The 22,658-nt window shown below is 56.1% G+C and overlaps 2 protein-coding genes across 3 annotated transcripts in view; one reads left to right on the top strand and one right to left on the bottom strand.

Moving 5' to 3' along the window:
- Positions 1-5,473: 5,473 nt before the first annotated feature.
- Positions 5,474-18,091, top strand: POLR3H (RNA polymerase III subunit H). Of its 2 annotated transcripts, none has more exons than XM_042947950.1 (7): positions 5,474-5,521; positions 5,812-5,941; positions 8,550-8,646; positions 14,565-14,651; positions 15,084-15,147; positions 16,627-16,828; positions 17,796-18,091. In XM_042947950.1, exons 2-7 carry the CDS (start codon positions 5,831-5,833, stop codon positions 17,847-17,849), a joined length of 615 nt encoding a protein of 204 aa, XP_042803884.1. In that variant the 5' UTR covers positions 5,474-5,521; positions 5,812-5,830; the 3' UTR covers positions 17,850-18,091. The 2 variants fall into 2 exon arrangements, with proteins under 2 accessions (XP_042803884.1, XP_042803885.1); XM_042947951.1 differs by lacking the exon at positions 5,474-5,521 and adding an exon at positions 5,578-5,668.
- A 1,030-nt stretch (positions 18,092-19,121) lies between these two features.
- ACO2 (aconitase 2) overlaps positions 19,122-22,658 on the bottom strand; it is a 55,764-nt gene continuing 52,227 nt past the window's right edge. The window contains exons 14-18 of the mRNA XM_042947947.1: positions 22,387-22,542; positions 21,258-21,449; positions 20,685-20,817; positions 20,086-20,207; positions 19,122-19,660 (exon numbers count right to left, since the gene is read on the bottom strand). Of these exons, the coding sequence (XP_042803881.1) occupies positions 19,523-19,660; positions 20,086-20,207; positions 20,685-20,817; positions 21,258-21,449; positions 22,387-22,542 (741 nt within the window). The 3' untranslated portion in view covers positions 19,122-19,522. The remainder of the gene's footprint in view (positions 19,661-20,085; positions 20,208-20,684; positions 20,818-21,257; positions 21,450-22,386; positions 22,543-22,658) is intronic.

Raw genomic sequence — 22,658 nt, 5'->3', positions numbered from 1 at the left:
TTTTTTTTTGAAATATTTATTTTTGAGAGAGAGAGAGAGAGAGAGAGAGAGAGACAGAGTGTGAGTGGGGGAGGGGCAGTGAGATAGGGAGACACAGAATCCAAAGCAGCTCCAGGCTCTGAGCTGTCTGCATAGAACCCGATGCGGGGCTAGAACACAAACCGTGAGATCATGACCTGAGCGCAAGCCAGTCACTTAACTGACTGAGCCACCCAGGCTTCCCGAGCATCTGATTCTTGATCTCTGGGTCATGAGTTTAAGCCCCACATTGGGTGTAGAGTTTACATTAAAAAAAAAAAAAAAAAAAAAAAAAAAAAAGTTCCCAAATGAGAATTGTTCCTGGGCCTGTTCAGACAGACTGTCACGGGCCTTGTCCTGTTCCTCAGAGCTTACATTCCTAAGAACCCGGAGAGAGCCCTGTGGGGCTCAGAATCAAGACAATCTGGGCCTCGTTGGCACCTGGTCAGTTTCCACATTGTAATTGAAAATGTTTTTCTCTTGGCTGTGGCTGCTAGAAAGCTTGGAGTCAAATCCCTCTACCATCAGCAACCTTCCAGACCACAGTGGTCCCAGGGCTGATCTTTTCTTTCCTTCCTTCTCTCATTCAATTACCTGACAAATATTTGTCCTGAACTTCTTGTGTGCCTTTCTAGGTAGTGGGGAGTCAACAGTGAACAAAACAGACAAAATGCCTGCTTTCGTGGGCTTTACAGTCAAGAAGAGGGAGAGGGGTCATCAAACAACCTAACAAACCGGGTCCTGTGCTGGGGAAAACTAGTAAGTGGGAATGTGGGGCGGGGGTTGGGTGGTTTGCAATTTAAAATGAGGGGCTTGGTTGGGGGAGGGGAAGTCAGGAAAAGCCTCGCTGAGGCTTTAAAACAAGGGTGTCATTAAAGCGAGGGTCTGGAGGAGATGAGGAATGAAGACAGGAGGGCGGGAGGGGAGAATGTTCTGGGGAGACAGAAGGGCACCAGCAGGGGCCCTGAGTGGGGAGTGTGCCTGGGGTTTCAGAAACAGCCACAGGGCACAGCAGTGGGGCAGGCGGTCACAGGGGTGAGGGGCAGAGGACCCTAAGGGCTGTGAAGGACGTCCTGAGGCCTGGCTTTTCTGCTGGATGACAGCGAGCACTGCAGGGTCTGGAGGGGAGGATTGAGATTTCTGACAGGCATTTTCCCAGCGTCTCCCTGGCTCCTGTGTTGAGCAGGGACTGTGGGGGATGAGGCCAGGATGTGGCAACCAGAATGGAGGCTGCAGCAAAGGCCCAGGTAAGGGGTGAGGAGTGAGGGTGGCTGGGACCCAAGAGTTGCAGGAGAGGTGAAGGGGAGGGCAGGGTTCTGGATACACTGGAGGTAGAAACAACAGGATTTGTTCAAAGACGTGGAGGGGAGGGCGTGAGAGACCACGAAGAGGCAGTTCCCGGGCTTTGGCCTGAGCAACTGAAGAATGGAGAAGTCATTTTCCAAGATGGGAAGACAGTGGCGGGAGCAGGTTGGCCGCAAAGGCACGACCAGGAGTTCTACTCTGGCCCACACCAAGCTTGAGTTGCTGAACAGAGATGTGGAGCGGGCGGGGGGATGCTTGGGGACAGGGCCACGAGGAAGCCTCAGTGGGGAGGTGCTGGTCACAGCCCTGAGGCCACGAGATCCCCTGGCGCTCTAGATGGTAAAAGTGAGCCCAGGGGCCACCAACATGTAGAGGTGGGGGAGGTCTGGGTGAGTGTGGGCCCCTAGAAGCCACGTGGAAGGCATGTGCAAAGATCAAAGCGGGGTCAGCTCGGGACAAACGCCGTCTCTGAGGACTGACAATCACCGCTGCCGTGGAGGCCATTGGTGACCCCGAGAACACAGTATGAGCTGTGTGGTGGGGCCCAAAACCTGACTGGAACAGGTTGAGGGGAGGACAAGAAGAGGGGATTTGGAGACCATGGCCCCTTTGAGCAGTTTTGCCAGTAAAAGGAGCAGAAAATAGGGCACTAGCTGGAGGGCCAAGAGAGGGTTTTTTTTTAAGACATAAAAGACCTTAGGGTACCTGAGCTAAGCATCTGACTTCCGTTCAGGTCACGACTTTGCAGTTCATGAGTTCGAGCCCCGCGTCGGGCTCTGTGCTGACCGCTCAGAGCCTGGAGCCTGCTTTGGATTCTGTGTCTCTCTCTCTCTCTGCCCTTCCCCCACTCACGTTCTCTCTCTCTCTCTCTCTCTCTCTCTCTCTCAAAATAATAAATAAACATTAAAAATTTTTTCTTTAATGTTAATTTTTTTGAGAGAGAGAGAGAGACAGAGTGTGAGCAGGGAAGGGGCAGAGAGAGACACACACACAGAATCCGAAGCAGGCCCCAGGGTCTGAGCTGTCAGCACAGAGCCTGATGCAGGACTCAAACTCACGAACTGTGAGATCATGACCCGAGCTGAAGTTGGACGCTTAACCGACTGAGCCACCCAGGCGCCCCTGTGAGATTTTAAGTAATCCCCATACCCAGCGTGGGGCTCAAACTTACAACCCTGAGACTAAGGGTCCCACGCTCTACCGACTGAGCCAGCCAGGAGCTACCCTCATCCTTCTTTTAATGGCTTCATATTCTTCCATTCTATGATACACCGTATATATTTTTTATCCAGTCCTCCACTGACAGACAACCACCTGAGATCGGGTCTATTATTATTTCCACTTTCCAGAGAGGCAGCTGAGCCCTGAGAGGTCCATGGGCCCCACCGTGGGTGCTCAGCTAGCGTGCTGTGGCGTGAGAACTCCATGCCCTTAACCACTCACTAGACTCTCCTCCGCCTCCTGGATTAGCTTCCAACCCTATTTCTCCCTCACTCTGACACCTTTAGCAATTATGTCGCTATCCTTTTGTTCATCCAGATAACACATACTTACAAGCCCTGACCACGTGCCAGACACAGGGCTGGGCCCAGAGGATGTGGAGGGACATGACAGAGAAGTCCTCTGCCAGCAAGGAGCTTACGGGCTAAGTCTTTGTGCGGTTTTGTAAGCCACCTCAAATCTTCCACGGAACAACCCAGAGAATTAATAAAGGAGCCTGGTCCCTGTTTTTCCTAATGAGGAAACCAAACGTGCCAACAAATCACTGTTGCAGTCCTGTGAGCTGAATACCGTAACAGCCTGGGAACCCAAAACGCTGAACTCTGCAATGCTGGCCCCATCCCCTCAGCCTGGCTCTCCTCCAGTTTCCCATCTCAGTGAAAGGCCCACCACCCAGCTAGTGCGAAAACCCTCCTGCTTTGGCTCTTCCCACTTCCGTCCCTAGGTCACCCACTCTATCGCCGCCGCGACCACCGCCTGAAGGCATCTGGACTCTGCCCAACTGTTCTCTCCATGGCTACCAGCCTTACTCGGTTCTTCTCTTAGAGGAGCTACCCAGTAACTTCCTCCCCGGTCTTCTTGTTTCCACCGCAGCCCCTTCCCATCCACTGTCCATCCAGCCAATGTATCACTGTGTCATTTCCCTGTTCTAACCATCTAAGTCTTCCCTTTGCTGTCCTTGGGCTAATAATGTCCTGGTGGCACAGGCCGGTAGTTAGGATCACGGGCTCTGGAGCCTGAATCCCAGCTCTGCCACTTAATACCTGTGTGACCTTGAACGACCTATTTAACCTCTCTCTGCCTTAGAGGAGGCAAAATAATACGATAAATGAGAATGATAAATGATAATGAGATAAATCAGATAATAATAACCCCTACTTTATATAGCTGTTGTAAGGATTAAAAGTTAATGAATATTATAATGATAAGGCACTTGTGATCTGGACCCTGCTGAACTCTCCAATCTCACTGGTTCTTATCTCCCTATAAACCAGCTAAAATACTTTTGATTCCCAGAGAGCATCAAATTCTCTCTCTCTCTCTTCCCTGCAATCCCTCTGAGCTGAAGCTGGACTTGGGGCCCAGTTCTTCCCCACTGGATCTCCAAAGCTGGGCACACAGTATGTTAAGTGAATGAATGAATGAAATAGGCATTGCATTTGGGTTCTGATGGATGAGTAGGAGTTTTCCAGGTAAAGAAGTGTTTGAAGCAGGACTGTAAAAGAACTTGCTCCATCCCAGTGCTTGGAGAACAGAAGGGAGGTGAGACTGGAAAGAAAGGCTGGGTTCAGTCCAGACCTTTCTGCGTGGGTAGAGAAGGGAAGGCTTTCGTGACAGTGTGGAGGTCACTTGCAGGAAAGACTGAGGGCGGGAACTGGGGTATGTGGCTAAGCTCCGGGGGAGTAAAGGAAGGGCCTGAACCAGAGCAGTAGCAGTGGGAATGGAATGAAGAGGGAGGTTTGAGAGATTGAGAAAAAGACTTAATATCATCTCCTGAATGCTTTTCCTGAATGCCTCTTAGAAATGATATTAGGGGATTGTGGGAATAAAGAGCTGAAGTAGCATTTCCCCGCTGTCTTCAAGTAGCTCAAATCTTAGGAGAGGCAGACAGACCTAAAAATAAAAATATGGATGCAGAGAAGGCCAAATTAAGTATCACAGCCTCATATCTCTACACGTGTAAAATCAGCAAATTGAAGCACCATACATTTCTGAGTGCCTGTCATCTACCCCAAGGCTTTTTTTAAGTTCTGAAATTTTTATTTGGTTTAAACACACTACAGTACATTTCCACAGTCCACCAACTTTGAGAGGCAGTGTGGAGGTTTAGATGGGCCCTCTTCAACCACTTAACAGCCCATGATCTTGGCCAAGCTACTGAACTGTCTCAGCCCAAGTTACCTATCACATGAAGGTGAGGGAGGATAGCACCCTTGGCAGCCAAGAAAACAAAAGGGGGCTGGAGGTGTGGGTGGTGGTTAAGATTCTGCAGAGTCTTGTGAGGTACTATAAAGCTTTTGGACTTTTTTTTTTTTTTTTTTTTAAGTAATCTCTATACCCAAGGTGGGGCTTGAACTCACGATCTAGAGTTCAAGAGCCCAATGCTCCACCCACTGAGCCAGCCAGACGCCTCAAGGTTTTGGACTTTATTAATTCGTTCAGTGGGAAGCTACTGAGGTTGTTTTTTGGCCCCAATCTATTATCACTTTTCAGTTGAGATGTAATCTGCCTACAATTACATGCAAAGATCTTAACTGTTGAGTTCAATGAGTTTTGACAATTGTATACACCTGTGTAACCCACCCCTTAGAAGATACGGAACATTTCTATCACCCCAGAAAGGTCCTGCCTGCCCCTTTCCAGTTAATTCTCCTGCCTCCAGGGTACTGAAGGGCCTAAGCATATCGTGCTGCCTCTTGAGAGGACCCCTCTGGCTGCAGCGGCGGCTCAGAGCTAGGCCTGAGACCAGCAAGGAGAGAGTACTACACAGGCCAGGTGAGAGAAGGCTGACGCGCAGCGAGGTTGCCTAGCAACCAGCAAACGCGGTCGGAGCTTTGACTGCTCCTCCCTGGCTGAAGGGGAGGCCCCGCCCCACCTCGCGTCACGTCGGGGGGCGGGCGAAAGCTTCTTATTGGTCTGTTCTCCGGAAGCGACGGGATTCGGAATCTCGCCCAAATTCGCAGCGCGTGGAAGCGCGGTGCGTGGCGTTGGCGCGTGGCTCGGGCGGGGGCGCGGTTTGGTAGGGTCGTGTGGCGGGCGCTCGTACCCCTCCCACTGGAGCGAGGGTCCCTCCCGCTGAGCCTCAGTTTCCTCTCTTTGCAGAGGCTGAGCGCGCCCCACACCGGTTACTTGGGGCCCTGCCGCGCCGCCCCACTGCCGGCCTGGGTTGACGGGAGCGGGGAGTCTCAGCAACTGGGACGGGACCGAGGGGGTTCGGGAGTGCCCACCGCCCCACACCCGGTGCTTGACCGACGCTCCCATTCCCAGGACCCCCGCGCGGGCCGGGATGTTCGTCCTGGTGGAGATGGTGGACACCGTGCGGATCCCCCCGTGGCAGTTTGAGAGGAAGCTCAACGACTCCATTGCCGAAGAGCTGAACAAAAAGTTGGCCAACAAGGTACTGGACCGACGGGGCCGTGGACGGGCCTTGGCACGGGAGGGCCCAGCACTGCCCACCTGCCCGCTGCAGGCCTCGACTTGGTCCTGACAAACCTTGGCCTTGGGCAGGTAGCTTAACGTGTCGGAACTCGGTTTCTACACCTGTACCTGGGATGGGGGGTAATCCACCTGCACATGGGATGTTAGAGGGGATCAAAAAGGGAACTGGGATCGAAAAGGGTCATTGTAACTGGGAGGTGCTGGACTCTACACTGCCAAATTACTTTGCAGTCTTGGGCAGGTCACTTACCTGCTCCGGGCCTCAGTTTCTGTTTGTAAAATGGAAATCATAGTGGCTGCGTAACCATGCGTTGTTTTGTGAAGATGGCCAGTGATTTAGAGTTCACTGTCAGGAGGTTTATCCGTTCATTTCTTGGAAAAAGTATTTGTGCACCTTTTATGTGCCAGGCTTGCATGCCTTAGTGCTAGCGAGTACCGAGTGTGGGGCCTTCCCACTGCCTTCTCTGTAGTAACCCTCCCTCAGTTACTCTGTGTCATTATCACTCTTTCCTTCTTAGCACTTATCAGCACTATTTTCTTATTTGTTTACTTGGTTACCGTTTTTCTTTCCCTCCGCATGAGGGCAGGGACTTTTGCCTTTTTCCTCAGCGTCCCACATATTTTGCCGGAGCCTGGCACACAGTAGATGTTCTGTATTTGTCTGTTGATTGTATGAATGAAGCGGACAAGGTTCTGCTGTGTCGTGTGGTGGGAAAAGCAGATATGAATGAGAGGGTCCCACAGTTGAGTATGTGATGACAAGTTGCGGTAGACGCTGTGAAGGACAGGCACTCGCGAGCCTGTGGAATGAAGGAGAACTCTGCCTACGATGAGGGACAAAAGAGGCTTTGTTAGGGATGTGGTACTTGAGTTTGAGCTGAGATCTGATGCTGAGAAGAGGAACTAACTAGGGGAATTATTTTTGAGGGTGGGAGAGGGCTGGGCAGAGAGAAGAGCTGGGCAGGCAAAGGAAACGGTATGTGCAAAGACCCTGTGGCAGGAGGGACTATTTCACCCATCATGACGTGGAGGAGCCTGGTGTGGCCTAGGCAGAGGGGGAGAGAGAGGAGAGGGCAGACTGGGAAGGTGGCAGGAGCCAAGGCACACGGAGCCTGAGGGACATCATGGTGGTACTGGTCTTCATCCCTAGAACAGCAGGAGGTGATAGGCTGAGGAGTCAGCAAGAGGAAGGTTGGCTGGCTTTAGACAGGAGGCCAGTCCCTTCGATAGAGGCCGAGGTCATAGAAGGGAGGTGGACAGATCTGGGGAGCTGTTGGTGGAGAGAACTCATGATGTTCTTAGTGGATGGCTTGTGGTTACTTTGCGAGGTAGAAGGCAAGGGGGTCTGTGGAGGGACCAAGTGTGAGCATCATGGAGAGAAGAGGGGCGAAAAGCCCAAGAAGGGAATGTAGTCCCTTTGGGATACAAGTCCTTCAGTGACCTGTTGAGACAAGTCTTCTGTATTTGAGTCATTTGTTAAAATTTTTTTTTTAAACGTTTTATTTATTTTTGAGACAGGGAGAGACAGAGCATGAACGGGGGAGGGGCAGAGAGAGGGAGACACAGAATCTGAAACAGGCTCCAGGCTCTGAGCTGTCAGCACAGAGCCCGACGCGGGGCTCGAACTCACAGACCGCGAGATCATGACCTGAGCCGAAGTCGGCTGCTTAACCGACTGAGCCACCCAGGCGCCGCTGTATTTGAGTCATTTGAGCGGAGGCTGCACAAAGAGGTCCACGGTCCAGCCAAGGGCACAGATCTTGTGCTGCCAAAGCCGGCCAGACTGTATGCCTCATTGTGGTGAGGTCTGGCCAGGACTCTGAGCTCTCTGAGCTTCTTGGTAATCCTTGAACAGTCCTTCAGGGTCTCTGACTGGGAGGTGATGACGCTGGTGGCAGATAAGCTGACACCAAAGGGGTTCAGTGGTTTGAAGCACCATGGGGTGGGGATGGGGGCATGGGATGCTCTCTGCCCAGTCTCAGGGCCTTGGCCGTGCCTCAGTCCCTGTGGCCACTGGTGTATGTCTGATACTTTGTGAGCAGAATGGGGATTAACCAGGACTCTGACACTCACTCTGAGCTCTAGTATAGACCTGGAGACTTTGGGAAGTGTAGGTTTGACCAGGGTCCCCTCCCAGTGTTCCTCACTGGCAATAATAGTGATCTGTGGGTTGACTGTTATTATTTCCAGCATGTGAGCCAGGCACTGGCACAGGGGCTTCACATCCATATGTCTCCTTATTTAACGAGCCTGCAGCCTGGTAGGTTCATTTTTGCAGATGGGGGAAACTGAGGCTCGGAGAAGTGACCTTGGAGGTCACACAGTGGGTGGTGGAACTGTCACTGTGACCTTGATCTGCCTTGCCACCAAAGGCCCTGCTCTTTCCAGAGCTCCACATTCTTCTGAGGCTCCTTACCCATGGTTACCTCACACTGTGCCTCGACTCCTTGCTGGCTATAAAATGGGGATAATCCTACCCGCCCTGGGTGGGGAGGGTCTCAGGAGAGAATGCTGGGGAGCTGGGCCTCTGGGTCACTGTGTGTGTGTGTGGATGTGGATGCACACAGGTCGTGTACAACGTGGGGCTCTGCATCTGCCTGTTTGACATCACTAAGCTGGAGGACGCCTACGTGTTCCCAGGAGACGGCGCGTCACACACCAAAGGTGGGTGCCCTTTCCTCCTCGGTGTTGGGTTTCTTGGGGTTTGGGGTTTGGCTGTGGGAGTCCTGGTCTAGGGATTGGGAGACCTGAGGCCTAGTCCTGACTCTGCCAGGAATTGACTGGGTGACAGTGGGCAGAATCCTCCCCTGTCTGGGCCTTGGTGTCCTCATCTATAAGAAACGGAGCACAGGCGATTCTTGAGGCCTCTCTGGCTCTGAGATTGTGGCTGTGTGTCTGTGCCCCCTTTGGTCTTGTTTATTACTGAGCTCCGCTCTGCCTGGCCCTCTAGCTGCTCAGTCTGGTGGAGGGTGGCCAGACAGAGATGAGGACACTTGGAGTAGTCATCGCTGGGTTAAAAGTGTGGAGAGCAGAGGTGCCTGGCTGGCTCGGTCAGTAGACTGTGCAGCTCTTGATCTCGGGGTTGTGAGTTCGAGACCCATGTTGGGCTTAAAGATGACTTAAAAATAAACTCTTCAGAGGCACCTGGGTGGCTTAATCAGTTAAACATCCGGCCTCGACTCAGGTCATGATCTCACAGTCTGTGAGTTCAAGCCCCACATCGGGTGAGCTAGAGCCCCGCTCAGGGCTCCACACTCTCTCTCCTTCTCTCTCTCTCCCTCCCTCTCTCTCCCTCTCTCTCCCTCTCTCTCTGCACTTTGTGGGATTCCCTCCCTTTCCCTCTCTCCCTGCCCCTTGCTCGCTCTCACTCTCTGTCTCTCAAAAGTAAATAAATAGGGCCGCCTGTGTGGCTCAGTTGGTGAAGCGTCTGACTTTGGTTGAGGTCATGGTCTCAGAGTTTGTGAGTTTGAGCCCCTCATCGGGCTCTGTGCTGACAGCTCGGAGCCTGGAGCCTGCTTCGGATTCTGTGTCTCCCTCTCTCTCGGCCCCTCCCCCACTCCTGCTCAGTCTTTCAAAAATAAACATTAAAAAAAAATAAAGCAAAAATAAATAAAATTTTAAGAGTTTTTTTAAAAAAAAAAAAGTGTGGAGGGATGCCTGGGTGGCTCGGTCAGTTAAGCATCTGACTTCAGCTCAGGTCATGATCTCGCAGTCTGAGTTCGAGCCCCGCATCGGACTCTGTGCTGACAGCTCAGAGCCTGGAGCCTGCTTTAGATTCTGTGTCTCCCTCTCTCTCTGCCCCTCCCCTGCTCATGCTCTGTCTCTCTGTCTCAAAAATAAATAAAAACATTAAAAAAAAATTTAAAAAAAAAGGTGTGGCGAGCAGAGGGGAGTGCATCTGTTTCCTGGGGAGGAGGCTGGTTGAGGGTGGGGGACTTTTTTTTTTTCAACGTTTTTGTTTTTGTTTTTTGTTTTTTTTTTTTTTTTTGGGACAGAGAGAGACATAGCATGAACAGGGGAGGGGCAGAGAGAGAGGGAGACACAGAATCGGAAACAGGCTCCAGGCTCCGAGCCATCAGCCCAGAGCCTGACGCGGGGCTCGAACTCACGGACCACGAGATCGTGACCTGGCTGAAGTCGGACGCTTAACCGACTGCGCCACCCAGGCGCCCCGAGGGTGGGGGACTTTTGACGGGCACTATGGACATAATGGTTAAGCGTGGCCTCTGCATTTGAATTCCGTCTCTGCCACTTATTTGCTATGTCTCCTGTGCAGAATATATAACTTCTGTGCCTCTGCTTCCTTGCCAATAGAATGCAGTTAACAGTAGATTTTATATTACAGTACTGATGTGATGATTCTACTGACTTAATATGTGCAAAGATCGTAGGACAGGACCTTGGTTCTTCTGGACTGGCTTGGCCAGTAGGGTGTAGGGCGGCCTCATGTGACTGGCGGCTGGCAGGCTAGTTGGTGGGGAGGGATGGCTCATCTCTGCTGCCTGTGGTCTCATTTTTGCTCAGGGGACACTGGGCACCATAGGGCAGCTGGAGCCCCCATGCACCAGCACTTTTCTGCTTCTATCCCATTGGCCAGAGCAGGTCACATGGCCGAGGCTGGCGTCAGGGGATGGAAAAATAGCCGCCACCTCTTGCTGGGAGGAGCCAGAGTCACATGGCAAAGGGGCACGCACCCTAGGAAGGGAGGGTTGGTTACCAGACCCGGAGGTGTACAGGGAGGGTCACCTTGGCTACAGCTCTCAGAGAGGGAGTGAGGCATTCTTCACTCTCCTCCCTGGACCCCACCAAATCAGAAGCAGGGGCAAGGGGGCCGCTGAGGTGGTTCGGGGCTACTCAGTGTCTGCGTGCGGCTCAGACCTGCTGAATCACAGTCTCTGGGGGAGAGCCTGCAGGCTGTTTTAGCAAGTCGCCAGGCGATTCTCCTCCCACCAGGCCCTGTGTGAGGAGCCCTGCCCTAGCCCATCCTGGTCAGCCTCTGGGCACAGAGGTGTCGAGCATTCTAGAAGGTGCCATGAGGCTGCTTGATGCTGTCTGGGATCCAGAGACTTCATTAGTTCACAGAGATGTTAACTGCTCTGTGGGCAGCCCTAAGAAACGGGCTGCGTTTGTACCGACTAGAAGCATTTAGCAGAAAAATAAGACGGTGATATGAAACAAAACCAGGGGCCTCTGTTTAAAAAGAAGGATGCCCTTAAGCTGAGCCCAGTTTCTGCCTTTAGCTGGTGGTCCAGGTGGTAAGAGCCACCAGAACTTGAAGGAAAACTGGGAGAAAGAAAGTTAAAATTGAGGAAATTCTGTTCTTTCGTTTTGTTGTTCCTGCCACTTAGTGTAAGATTTCCACTTTGGGTTTTCATCATCCCCCACCCCCGGTTCACCCTGGACCCCCTGGTTCTTTGGGAATGAGGTGTGAGGATTAGGGCACTGGGCTAGGCATGTCACAGGGACCTGGATTTGAATTCTGGCTCTGACCCCTCTCTCCCCTGCATTCCTTGGGCACGCATCTCTCCACCTCTCTTGGCTTGGGCTTCCTCATATGTAAATGGATTAACACTCGCAGCTATAAAGCTTCTTGTGGTCCGCCAGGCATCGTGCAGGGTGGCATTTTATGGTGGGGATTGGTTGCCATGCTTTAAGGCTGGTTCTCGACTTGCCCCATTTCTGCTGCTCCCCGCCCCCCCCCCCCCCCCCCCCCCCCGCCACTACCTCCCCCTGGGCTGTGGCCAGGTGTGCCGAAGGAGGCCTCAGCCTTTGCTTTGAGGACTCTTTTTTTTTTTTTTTATTAATCCTGAGAGAGAAAGAGGGAGAGGATCCCAGGCGGGCTCCTCGCTGTCCGTGCAGAGCGGGACTCAGGGATCGAACCCACAGACCATGAGATCATGACCTGAGCTGAAATCAAGAGTTGGACGCATAACCGGCTGAGCCACCCTGGAGCCTCTGGAGGACTCTTCTTTTGCTCACTGCCTTCTGCTTCTTCCTCCCCCCTCCTCTTCCCCCTCCTCCTCCTCATCTCCCTCCTCATCTCCCTCCTCATCTCCCTCCTCCTCCTCCCCAGGCCAGATTGCTTTCCCTCTCGACAGTAAGTGTGTACAAGATGTCAGCCTTTGGGATTTGTGACACTGGCCCCAGTTGTCTAGCCTCATCTCTTGTCACTTAGGGTACGTTTACCTGGCCCCAGTCCCATGTTCTCTATGTCCCACAAGCCGACTGGACCCGGCCTCCCTGGGGAAGCCTCTCTCGACCTGCCCCACCACCCTGCCCCGCTGGGAGCTCCAGAGCAGCCTGACTTCATGCCACCATTTGCTTTGTTCTGTTTTCTTTTCTTTTTCTTTTTTTTAAAGTCGTGATAAAATACATATAACATAAAATTGACCGTTTGAACTATTTTTAGTGCACGGTTCAGTGGCACTGAATACATTCACGTTGTTGTGCGACCATCACCAAACTTCTTCATCTTCCCAGACTGAAACTCTGTCCCCATTAAGGATTCACTCCCCATTCCCCACTCCTCCAGGCCCCGGGAACCACCGCTGTACTTTGTCTCTATGAATTTGAGTATTCCAGGTACCCATATAAGTGGAGTCACACAGTGTCTGCCCTTTGCAGAAACTCACGTGCACCCCAAGGGAGCCCCGCTTCTCCCGGGACAGAGAGAAGCCCAAATCTGCACCTGACAACAGGTCTTCCTCTCAGTGATCCCGCAGACCCACTCTTTCTGACTTTCCAGGCCTCCCGCCTGCCCACTGAACACCCCTGGAACTTCAGGTGGGGCTCTTGGGAGGCGGCTCGAAAGAGCACTGTCCCTCCGGCTGGTCTGTGGCCTCCTTTTTAATTGAGATCTAATTCACATATCGTAAAATTCACCCTTTGAAAGCTTAGGATATTCACACACCGTGCAACCATCACCACTATACAATTTCAGAACATTTTCATCCCCTCAGAAAGAAACCCATACCCATCAGCAGTCACTCCTCATTCTCCCCCTTCCCCCAGCCCCTGGCAGCCGCTGATGTACTGTCTCTGGATTTGCCTATTCTGGACATTTCACATAAATGGAATCACACAGTATGTGGTCTTTTGTGACTGGCGCATTTCACGTAGCGTAATGTCCTCAGGGTTCGTCCATGTTATGGCAGGTATCAATACTCCATTGCTTTTTAATACTGAGAAGTATTCCATTATAGGGATAGGCTACATTTTGTGTATCCATTCATCTGCTGATGGACACTTGGGTTGGCCACCATATGCTTTTGGGTGTAGTTGTTCCAGACTGGAGCGCCCTGGGCACAAGACCACATGCAGTTCTGCCCCCATAAGCCCAGTGCCCAAACGGGCCCTGGCACAGACTTGGTAGAGGCTCTGTGGGGATTTGTTAAACTGAACTGAATGTTGGGTCAGATGGGGGACAGGGTTTTTCCATCCTGTGGCTAGGTGACCCTTGGCTGCCCTCAGCTGCTCTCCGCAAGGTCAGCAGGAGGCTCTCATCACAAGGAGGGGAGGGGATACCGGCTGCCCCCTCTTCTTTTCCCATGCTTCCTGCCTGGTGGGGCCACGGAGAAGCAGCCTGGCAGCGAGCTGGGGGCCCAGTAGGCCCTGCTGTCCTCAGTGCAGTGTTGGGAGACCGGGCAGCTGAGGGTGCTAGTGGCAGAAGCGTGTGTCTGGGGATGAAATCTGTCCGAGGAAGGCAGATTCCACCCTGTGGCCCTGTCTGGTGGTCCAGGAGGACTTGGAGTCTTCTGTGGCACAACAGGGCAGAACGGCTGTGTGGCTATGAGTAGGTTACCCAGCCCCTCTGAGCTGCTTCTCCATCCTGACAGTGGGGAAGCATGACGCTGATATGGATGCGTTGTGCTGGGCGTGACCAGCAGGAAGTAGCCTCATGGTTGTTCTCTAGCTCTGGCGGTGTGTTTAGGCCAGTGGTGGTCACCCCCTTTGGGGCTTTGAGGGGCAGGAGTGATGAGGTAATAGTGGGCACAGACCCTACCTGATGTTTTCCTGGGGGGTCTGGTGAGTGGGGAGCACTAGGGCAGGGCCTGAGAACCCACAGAGGGCATTTCTGTTGGGTCATTGCCTCTGCCTCCCCCCACTCCCCCTCAGTTTCAGGGCATTTTTAACATCATGTTCCAGGTCAGAGCTATGCCTGAGGCAAACTTTCCAATCAGAGGGAGATGGGGAACTTGTTTCCAAACCTGGCTTCCTTTGCCAATTACTTCTGCCCTTTTTAAAATTTAAGGGAGAGAGTCTAGAGGAAGGGTGGGATTGATTCTGGAGTTACCCGTGGCCCAGAATCCGGGCTTGTCTAATGGGCTTGGGGGCCAGCCCTCACTTCCAGGGCCGCCGCGGTAGGCCTGTTATGGGGGCCACACTGTGGCCTTGCAGGGGGCTGGGGCTGGGTCCAGGGGCACTGGGTGTGGACTGCCCAGCAGACTCCTGGGTGGCCAGAGGGCCTCCAGGTCAGCAGGCTGGCCAATGGGGTCAACACTGGAAAGCCTGGGCCGCCCCAGAGCGGCCGTCCCTCACATGCTTGCTCGTCACCGACATCCTTATCCTTTTTTCATTTCCAGTCCATTTTCGCTATGTGGTGTTCCATCCATTCCTGGATGAGATTCTGATCGGCAAGATCAAAGGCTGCAGCCCGGAGGGAGTTCACGGTAATGGTGGCCCCGACTCGTCACCCGAGGCCTGGGAGCGCATTGGGGCAAGTGGCCAGGCCAGCAGGCCTCCCTTCAGCTTCTGTCTGGGCCACACAGTCAGGGGAGGGGTCAGGAAAGCTCATGGGTGAGGGGAACACACAGCCCCATCGTGCTCATGTAACCATGAAGACCTTGGCCAGCTGTGGGCCTTCCCTGTGAGGCCCTAACTCAGCACCTCGGGCTGGGCACTGGAGCTGGCAGAGGGGACTTGGGGTCCCAGGCGCCTCCTGGTCCCCGTTGTGTGTGGTGTCCGCCATGGGTTTTGGTGGCCGCTCAGGCCGTGTAAGTGGCATCAGCAGAGGTGTGGGGCTTTGGTGGGGGGGAGGCACTCAGATTTCCATGCCAACAACTGCCTCTGTCCCATGCTGTCACTTTCTTCGTTTCTTCCAGTCTCTCTAGGGTTCTTCGATGACATTCTCATCCCCCCAGAGTCGCTGCAGCAGCCAGCCAAGTTGTATCCTCCCAAGGTTAAAGCGGGTCACAGGGGGCTCAGGTGTTTCCAGAGGACAGTCACGCTCCTTGGGGTGGCCCTGGCTCCTGTGATCTGATACTGCTGACCTCCCTGCACCCCCCCCCCCCCCCCCCAGCCTGCACATGTGCTCTGGAAGCGCTGGCCTGCCTGTGCTTCCCGTGGTCATGGTGTCCACACGCCTGTGCTTCCGTCTGGGCCGTCGGGCCTGGTTGGGTAGGTTGTGCTCTGTAGGTGGCATGCTATTCACTTCCGGTTCACTTTGCTTCGGGTGTCGTCTCCGGGATCATGTCAAAGCTTCCCTCCCTGGAAAGGTCTGCCCTGCTTGGCTCACCTCCCCTGGTATGCAGACAATACCACTGGCTGACATTTGAGGGCTCGGCTGCCTGGGCCTGCGACGGGTTGTTTCCCCCAGTGCCCTGCCCCAGCCCTTCCCCTGCTGCGCTGAGGTGGTGTTTCTGCGGGTCCTCGTCGAGACTGCTCACCGGAAGGGACCCCGTCTTGTCTTGTCGGGACTCTGTCCACAGTGCCTAGCGGGGGGACCTGACACAGAGGGGTTAAGGCAGGACCCTTTGCAGCATCGCCACTAGAGGGCGCTGTGGCCCCTCGGTGTGCACTGAGGGAGGGGTTGGGCTTTGTAGGGAGTTCGGGGGTGCTGCCCTCACCGGATGGTTCATCAGATCCGCTCTGCCTGGGCCTCTGCGGGCCAGGGGCAGGGTCCGTGTGTGACTCCAGAGCTTGTCGGAAAACCTGGCCCTGCCCGGCTGGGCCCCTTGCCGGCCACGGGCCCTCAGGCACGCGACCTTCCATCTGCCACGTCTGTCCTCCTGAAAACCGGGAAAGTCCTTGTGCTGTGTGTTGGTCATGGTCGCGGGGCATGGTTGGGAAGGGGTGTGGAGTCGCACTGCGCAGAGGGCATAGGATAGCTCCAGCCAGCACTCCAGGACCAAGTGGCAGGTCCTGGGGAAAGCACTTTATTACCTCCACCACAGCCCTGTGAGGGCAGGCCTTGCTCAATTCCTGTTTTACAGATGGGGACCTGAGGCACAGAGCTTGGGCCTGGCCCCGGTCACAGCTGGCGGAGCCGAGGTCTGAACTTGGCAGTTGGACCGAGAGGACACCCAGGCAGGGAGAGGACCCCAGGCAGCGAGAGGCCCTCGTCCTTCCTGCCTCGAGAGACGGGGGACCCGCTCTGCCCTTGAGCCTCCTTCCTGCCCCGGGGATGTGTGTTCCCAGCCAGGGCCCTGGTACCCCAGCGTGCCTGCTCCTCACTGTGGGGCCCGGGGCGGGCCCAACCTTGCCTTCTGCACGTGGCGTGGGCTTGCTTTTCCTGGACTTCCCAGCCACGGTGATCTCCTTCTGGGATTGGATCTTCCCGGGGGCGGGTATTGTGGGAGGAACCCCCACCCCCACCCTCAGGCTCCCCCATGCCTGGTTGTTGCCTTGACCCTGCACCCCGCCCAGCGACGAGGCAGAGCAGGTGTGGGTGTGGGAGTACGAGACGGAGGAAGGAGCGCACGACTTGTACATGGACACCGGCGAGGAGATCCGCTTCCGGGTGGTGGACGAGAGCTTTGTGGACACGTCCCCCACGGGGCCCGGCTCGGCAGAGGCCACCTCTTCCAGTGAGGAGCTGCCAAAGAAGGAGGCTCCGTACACGCTTGTGGTGAGATGTCCTGACGCCGCTGCCAGAACGGCGGGGATGGTGCGGGGACAACCCAGGCGGTGGGGTGGCGGGGGAGCCGCTTCTGAGGGCGTTCGCCCCGGGTTCACCGCCTCGAACCCCTCTCCCCGCGGATCAGGGTGCGGGTCCCTGTTTGGTTCTTAGGCGGTCGCTTCTCCCCGGGGAGCCTGTTTCGCAGGTCACAGGCCGGGGCATAACACTCATGAGGTGACGAAGCTGCCGAGGCTGTCGGGGGGGGGGGGGGGGGGGGGGTCAGGCTCCTGACCGCAGGAGGGACAGGGCCCAAGTTGGGTGACAAGGCTGCCCAGCAAGACGAGGCCAAGGGAAAGAGACACCAGGGAAGGGGTTTGGGAGCGAACCAAAGGTGGGGCGTCAGGGACGGGTGACCCTCAGTCAGGGCTGTGCCTGTACCAGACCCTGTACGGACGTGAGGTGGCAGGGGAGCTGCGACCAGCCAGATCTGATTTGGGTTGTCGTCTTCCCTCATGGGGTGAGACTGTGATGCAGGACAAAGCGGGACGCGTTTCGGGGGCCTGCTAGGGGGCTTTTCTGGTCTAACGTATGCTGCAGGTTGTTCGCTCGGGGGTAGCCGTTCTCTGTCAAGGCCATCCCCTCTGCGTGTATTTGGAGGCTGGGACTTTCTGGCAGGACTCAGCGCGTGTCCGGGACTGGCCTGCCGGTGCCCGTGTTTGGGCAGGCCTGGCGCAAGGAAGGGTACCTGACTGAGCGGAGGCCCTGGGGCAGGAAGGGCGCGCACGGGCTGTGTTCCTGTACGGCAGCTGGGGGCGCTGGTGTGGCTCCTGGGTTTCCCCATCCCCCAGCCAGTGTGCGCGTGTGTCACCACCGTTCCCTCTGCCGGTGCCAGGCGCCCGGAAGGGCCCCTTTGCCTCCTGTGTTGGTTCAAGCCCTTGAGGTGGACGTGTGCCTGTTCTCTGTCTACCCCTGGCAGGGATCCATTAGCGAGCCAGGCCTGGGCCTCCTCTCCTGGTGGACCAGCAGCTAGCCCTGGGGCTGGACGACAGACCCCCACCCCCACCCCGCAGTCCGGAGAAGGAGGTGCCGCTGGCCATGGAAACAACAGCAGCTTCTGCAGGTGCCGAGGAGCAGAGTGTGTGCCCCACCGGACTGTCCCCTCCCTCGCCATCCTGGCCCTGTTCCTGGAGCTACCCTGAAGTCACTGTTCCTGTGGACTTCTGCCTCTTGGTGACAGCAAAGACATTTAATAAATAAGGGCAGCATCAGTCAGGGAGGAGCCGCCCTTGTCTCCGTGATCTAAGGTCACCGCGTTGCCACAGCTGGGACAGCATGTCCTTCCTCTCCCCGGATGGCTGCTGGAGAAGAACTCCCCCTGATGGCAGGACGTGATGGTGAGAGATCATTGGCCTCATGGGCTCTGGGCCGGCCTAGCCCCGTGGCTCCTAAGGTCACCAAGAGAGGCTGGCCTGGGGCAGCTGCCAGCTGTTGGTCGGAGTCTTGAACTTTCAGGGACGACCATCTTCTTTCCCACCAGCATTTGGAAGGTGGGGGCCTGGGCTTAGCTGGCCCAAGGTCAGGGCTGGCGACCAGCCATGTCGTCCCTCCCACCAGAGGTACAGCTGTCACTTCCAGACCCTGGCCGCGCCAGGAACACCCTGTGGGTCAGCTGGTGATGCCAGATCCTGGACGAGGGCGGACACCACACCATTTACTCAGCCAAATGGCTTTGGCAGGTCCCCCCTGCCCCGTCACTCCCTCGTACACAAACCGCACGCTTGTTTGACGGCACCCAGTGGGTGCCGTGTTTCTGTCGGGCAAGTCTCGTGCTGAGGAAGGGACCTCCGCGGGGCCTGCCTCCTGCTCTGGTCTTTCAGCTCACACAGGCACCGAGCGTGGAGGCGGAGGTACTGCTGGTGGACGTCACCCCAGGGACAGCAGCAGCCGCGGAACGGTGCCCGCCGCCACCTGGGGCTGAGGGGCACGTAGTGGACCAGCTGTGTGGCCTCTAAGAAGGGGGGCTGTGCCCCGCCTCGGCGTGTCTGCAGGGCTGACTCTACGCCCAGGGGAAGCGGAGGCTCCTGGCACACGGGGAGGTGGGGGAGGCCGTGCTGTGGGCGGAAGTGGATCAGGGCGGGGAGGCGGGGCTGAGAAGCAGCGCGAGTTCCCGCCCCGTGTGTCCTCCACCGCAGTGGCAGGTGTGCCATGGCGTGGCTAGCGGGAGCCTCTGCCGACTGGCCCCGAAGACCCAGCCCGAGCCCTGGAGGTGGGGACGATCCGGACACCACCACTCACACACCGGAACAGTCACCGAGTCTGTATTCTTTTCCTCACGAGAGCGAAAGTTTCTTTAAAATCTTTCAGCCACCAGTGAAATGATGAGGCGGGAGAAATAACTTTAGATGGGAGGCTTGTCTTCAAAAATAAATACAGTTGCATGGAGTTGTTCAAGATCTGAATCAGACTAAAAACGGGAAGGCAGGGGGCTGGAACATTCTTTTAAGAGCCCTCCCCCCACTCACCCACCCACCTGTGTGTCCCTCGGCCGGCTGAGGGAAGGGACGGCGGGAGGCCTGACCACACCATCTTGGAGCAGGAAGCCAAGGCCAGATGGGGGCAGATCCAGTTCTGATGACGCACCGACTGCACCGGGGACCCCGGAGCGGGGTCCGAGAGGAGGCAGACAGGTGGCGTGGCTGGACCTTACTGCTGCTGCAGCTCCTTCATTCTGTTCAGGGCGCTGCCGGCGCGGAACCACTCGATCTGGGTCTCGTTGAAGGTGTGGTTCAGGAGGATGGTCTCCTGAGTCCCGTTGGGATGCTTGATGATGCATTTCAGGGGCTGTAAGAGGAGGGGGAGTGGCTCTTAGGAACATGACCCTCGATTCTGCCGGAGGGTCAGAAAGGTAGGGTGCCCCCAGAGTGGACCGGCAGGCAAACCGAGGTCTAGGCCAGGTCTGAGCTGGGGTGGCCGTGGTCAGACCCGATGGTAGAACTCGCGGGGCCTAGCGAGCCCCGCCAAGCACAGGCTGTTGGTCTCTGACTGCCAAGCCTGAGCTATTGAGTGAGGCCTGAGCTGGTTCCACCTCTGAGTGCCTCTGAGGAGGCACTTCCTTTGGGGGGGGGAGGGGGTGCTTGGAGAATTTAAGGGCCCTACCAGCTGGAACAAAGGCTCATGGGAGGAAAAAGGGGGGTCAGAAGTGGGCATAGAAGGAGGGAAAGCAAAGTGGCTGTCCCCGGCCCACCCTCCTTCCCTGGCTCCCTGACCTTGCCAGGAGCGAAGTCTTTCAGGCCCTGGATGGTCAGCTTGTCCACAGGGTGAATCTTATTGTAGTCGGCTGGGTCAGCAAAGGTGAGGGGCAGCAGGCCCTGCTTCTTCAGGTTGGTTTCTAGAAGGCAGAGGGCACACTCAATCCACAGATGGCAGAGCCAGTCTCCGTTCCTCTGCACAGGGAACCTCACCAGCCAAGAGAGCTTCCTTTTCTAAGCCCAGTGACAGCTCTGGGAGAGGCCCCTAGTCTTGCCATCTGGGGTCCTTCGAGAACCTTCTGCGGGTGTGCTGGTTTGTGTCTTGGCCTTCCTGACATTCACAATCAGAAAAATCCTCTGACCGTGTGCCCTGGATTTCAAGTGCTTAGGTCTGCAAGTTTGGAAGCAAGACTGGGGCTTCCCGTGACGGGAAGCTGTGGGCATCACTCTCAACACAACTCAGAAGGGGGAGAGACTATGGTGGAAAACAGGAGCCGGGGACACGGCTGGGTAACCTGGCATGTGGCTCCAGGCCCGACTCAGCCACCAGCAGGTTGGGTGACCTTGGGCTGCCAGTAGGGGAAGCAGGCGTGGCTAGACCCCAGGCTCCAGCTTACCATGGATCCTGGCAAAGCTCTTGGTGATGATGGCCCGGCCCCCAAGGTGGCGAGGCTCCAGTGCTGCGTGCTCCCGGCTCGAGCCCTCCCCGTAGTTCTCGTCTCCGATCACTACCCACCGGATACCATGTTTCTGTCAGTGAGGAGGGTATGAGGGAGAGGAAGACAGTGGTCCCTTGCTGCTGCCCCTGGGCTTCCTGAAGCTCAGAGGCCAAGAGGCTAGAGAGGCCCCTCCTTACCTGTTCCCCAAGGAAGGGCTGGTGAAATCAGAGGTGAATTAGGCCCAGACCAGGCCCTGAGGGGACAGAGGTGACCAGACACAGGCCCTGGCTATCTGCAAGGGGCCTGGGGAGGTGGCGCGACCTACCCATCAGTGCCCAGCATAGAGGCGGGCTTTTGGGGGAAGGCCACGGTATGGAATTGGAGCCCAGAGCAGGCGTATATGGTGAGAATGACACAGGACCGCCCCATGGCACCAGGGCGTCCTTCAACTGCAGAGCTATTGGTGTGGAGTCCTGGAGAGCAACCCCCTTCCCTGCACCCCCACCCCTGCCCCTACGGACTGGGACCCACCTTGTAGTAGCGGGCAGTGTCAGGGACAGGGCCAAACTCCTGGGTGACAGCATTGCGCACGGAGTTGGCCTTGCCATTTTCAACGTTGATGGCACCAATGAGCAGATTATTGGAGATGTTGTCCAGGTGCCCACGGAACTTGAGCCAGGGGCCGGCAGCGGAGATGTGGTCAGTGGTACACTTCCCTTTGACCTTGGGTGGGGGACAAGAGAGGACTAAGGTCAGGGCATGGTGCATGCGTGAGAGGTGGATGAAGGGAGAAGCCCTCCTAGAGGCCGGCGGCTGGACCCGGGAAGGGGGACAAGAACAGCGGGTCTGCAGCCCTGGTGCTGCCACACTTTGTCCATGGGGCTCAGGCAAGACTGTCACCCACCCCTCGAAGGCCCTGTGCTGCTCAGGGGCTTGTCCAGGATAGGGCACTCACAGGGACAGAAGCTGGACAGGCAGGACAGGAATGTCTGCTTACTCACCCTTCAGATGCCCAGGCTGGAAAAAACTACTGACCTCATGCTGGACACCCAGGAGCCCGAGGATGTGTCCTGCTCCTGGCTGGTGACCAGTTTTATCTATCATGTGGGCTTAATACTGGCTGTGTCACTGCCTGGAGACTCTTAGTAAACAGGACGAATTCGTGTCTGACACGGGCCTAAGGCCTCTAGCCACACCATGAAGCCTTGTGTCCGCCCAGCTCCCAAACACAGGCCATACCAACTGATGCCCAAGTGTGGGAACTGAGGAGTCGATGGCTTTTGGAGCCTACCAGGTCAAGCTAGAGGTGTGGAGACCTGCTGTGCAAGGTCACATGTGCCCTTCTTGCTGCATCCACTGCCCGTGGCTGCCAGAGGTGGCCCTCACCAGCTGCAGCCGATGGCTGCGAGCCCTGGACACAGCTGGCCAGATCCAGCTCGGCCTGGCACGGGGCAGTGGAGAAGGAGACACGGAACTGTGGATGCCCCGGCTCCTCTCTCCGCAGCCACACCTCTCTCTCTCCCTGCCCCCACCCTAGTCCTGACCTTCCTCCCTGGGGCCCAGGGAGAACACGTGATTTCACAGCCCTGCCTGCTGCCAAGGGGAGGGCCCCTGCCAGGCTGGGGCTGTTCTCCCCCGATCCCTGCCCCATGTCACTGACCTTGATGAGGATTTGCAGGTCCTCCAGGTCTTTGCCATCCCACTTGTCGAAAGGCTCCAGGAGCTGCAGGCGCTGGCTGGTGGGGCTCACGTCCACTCGCTGCCCGCTGCTGTCCTTGGGAGGGTGCTGGTAGGTGTCCTGCCCAGGGTCAAACTCCTGCAGGAGGAGGCAGGGACGTGTTGGGTGCCTAATTCTCCGTCCTCAAGCAGACAGGCTCTTGTAGGCCCCACACCTTCCCCTCCAGTGCACAGAGCTGCCTCATTCTTGCTAAC

This window comes from Panthera leo, chromosome B4 (genome assembly GCF_018350215.1).
Source record: "Panthera leo isolate Ple1 chromosome B4, P.leo_Ple1_pat1.1, whole genome shotgun sequence".
Taxonomy (NCBI): domain Eukaryota; kingdom Metazoa; phylum Chordata; class Mammalia; order Carnivora; family Felidae; genus Panthera; species Panthera leo.
This window is presented reverse-complemented; position numbering and strand designations above follow the sequence as displayed.

Excerpts from the sequence above, each read along its gene's own strand:
- POLR3H (XM_042947950.1), top strand. The coding sequence starts at position 5,831 with ATGTTCGTCCTGGTGGAGATGGTGGACACCGTGCGGATCCCCCCGTGG. Across the intron at positions 8,647-14,564 it reads CGGCGCGTCACACACCAAAG|TCCATTTTCGCTATGTGGTG; the intron begins GTGGGTGCCCTT and ends TTTCATTTCCAG. Across the intron at positions 16,829-17,795 it reads AGGCTCCGTACACGCTTGTG|GGATCCATTAGCGAGCCAGG; the intron begins GTGAGATGTCCT and ends TACCCCTGGCAG.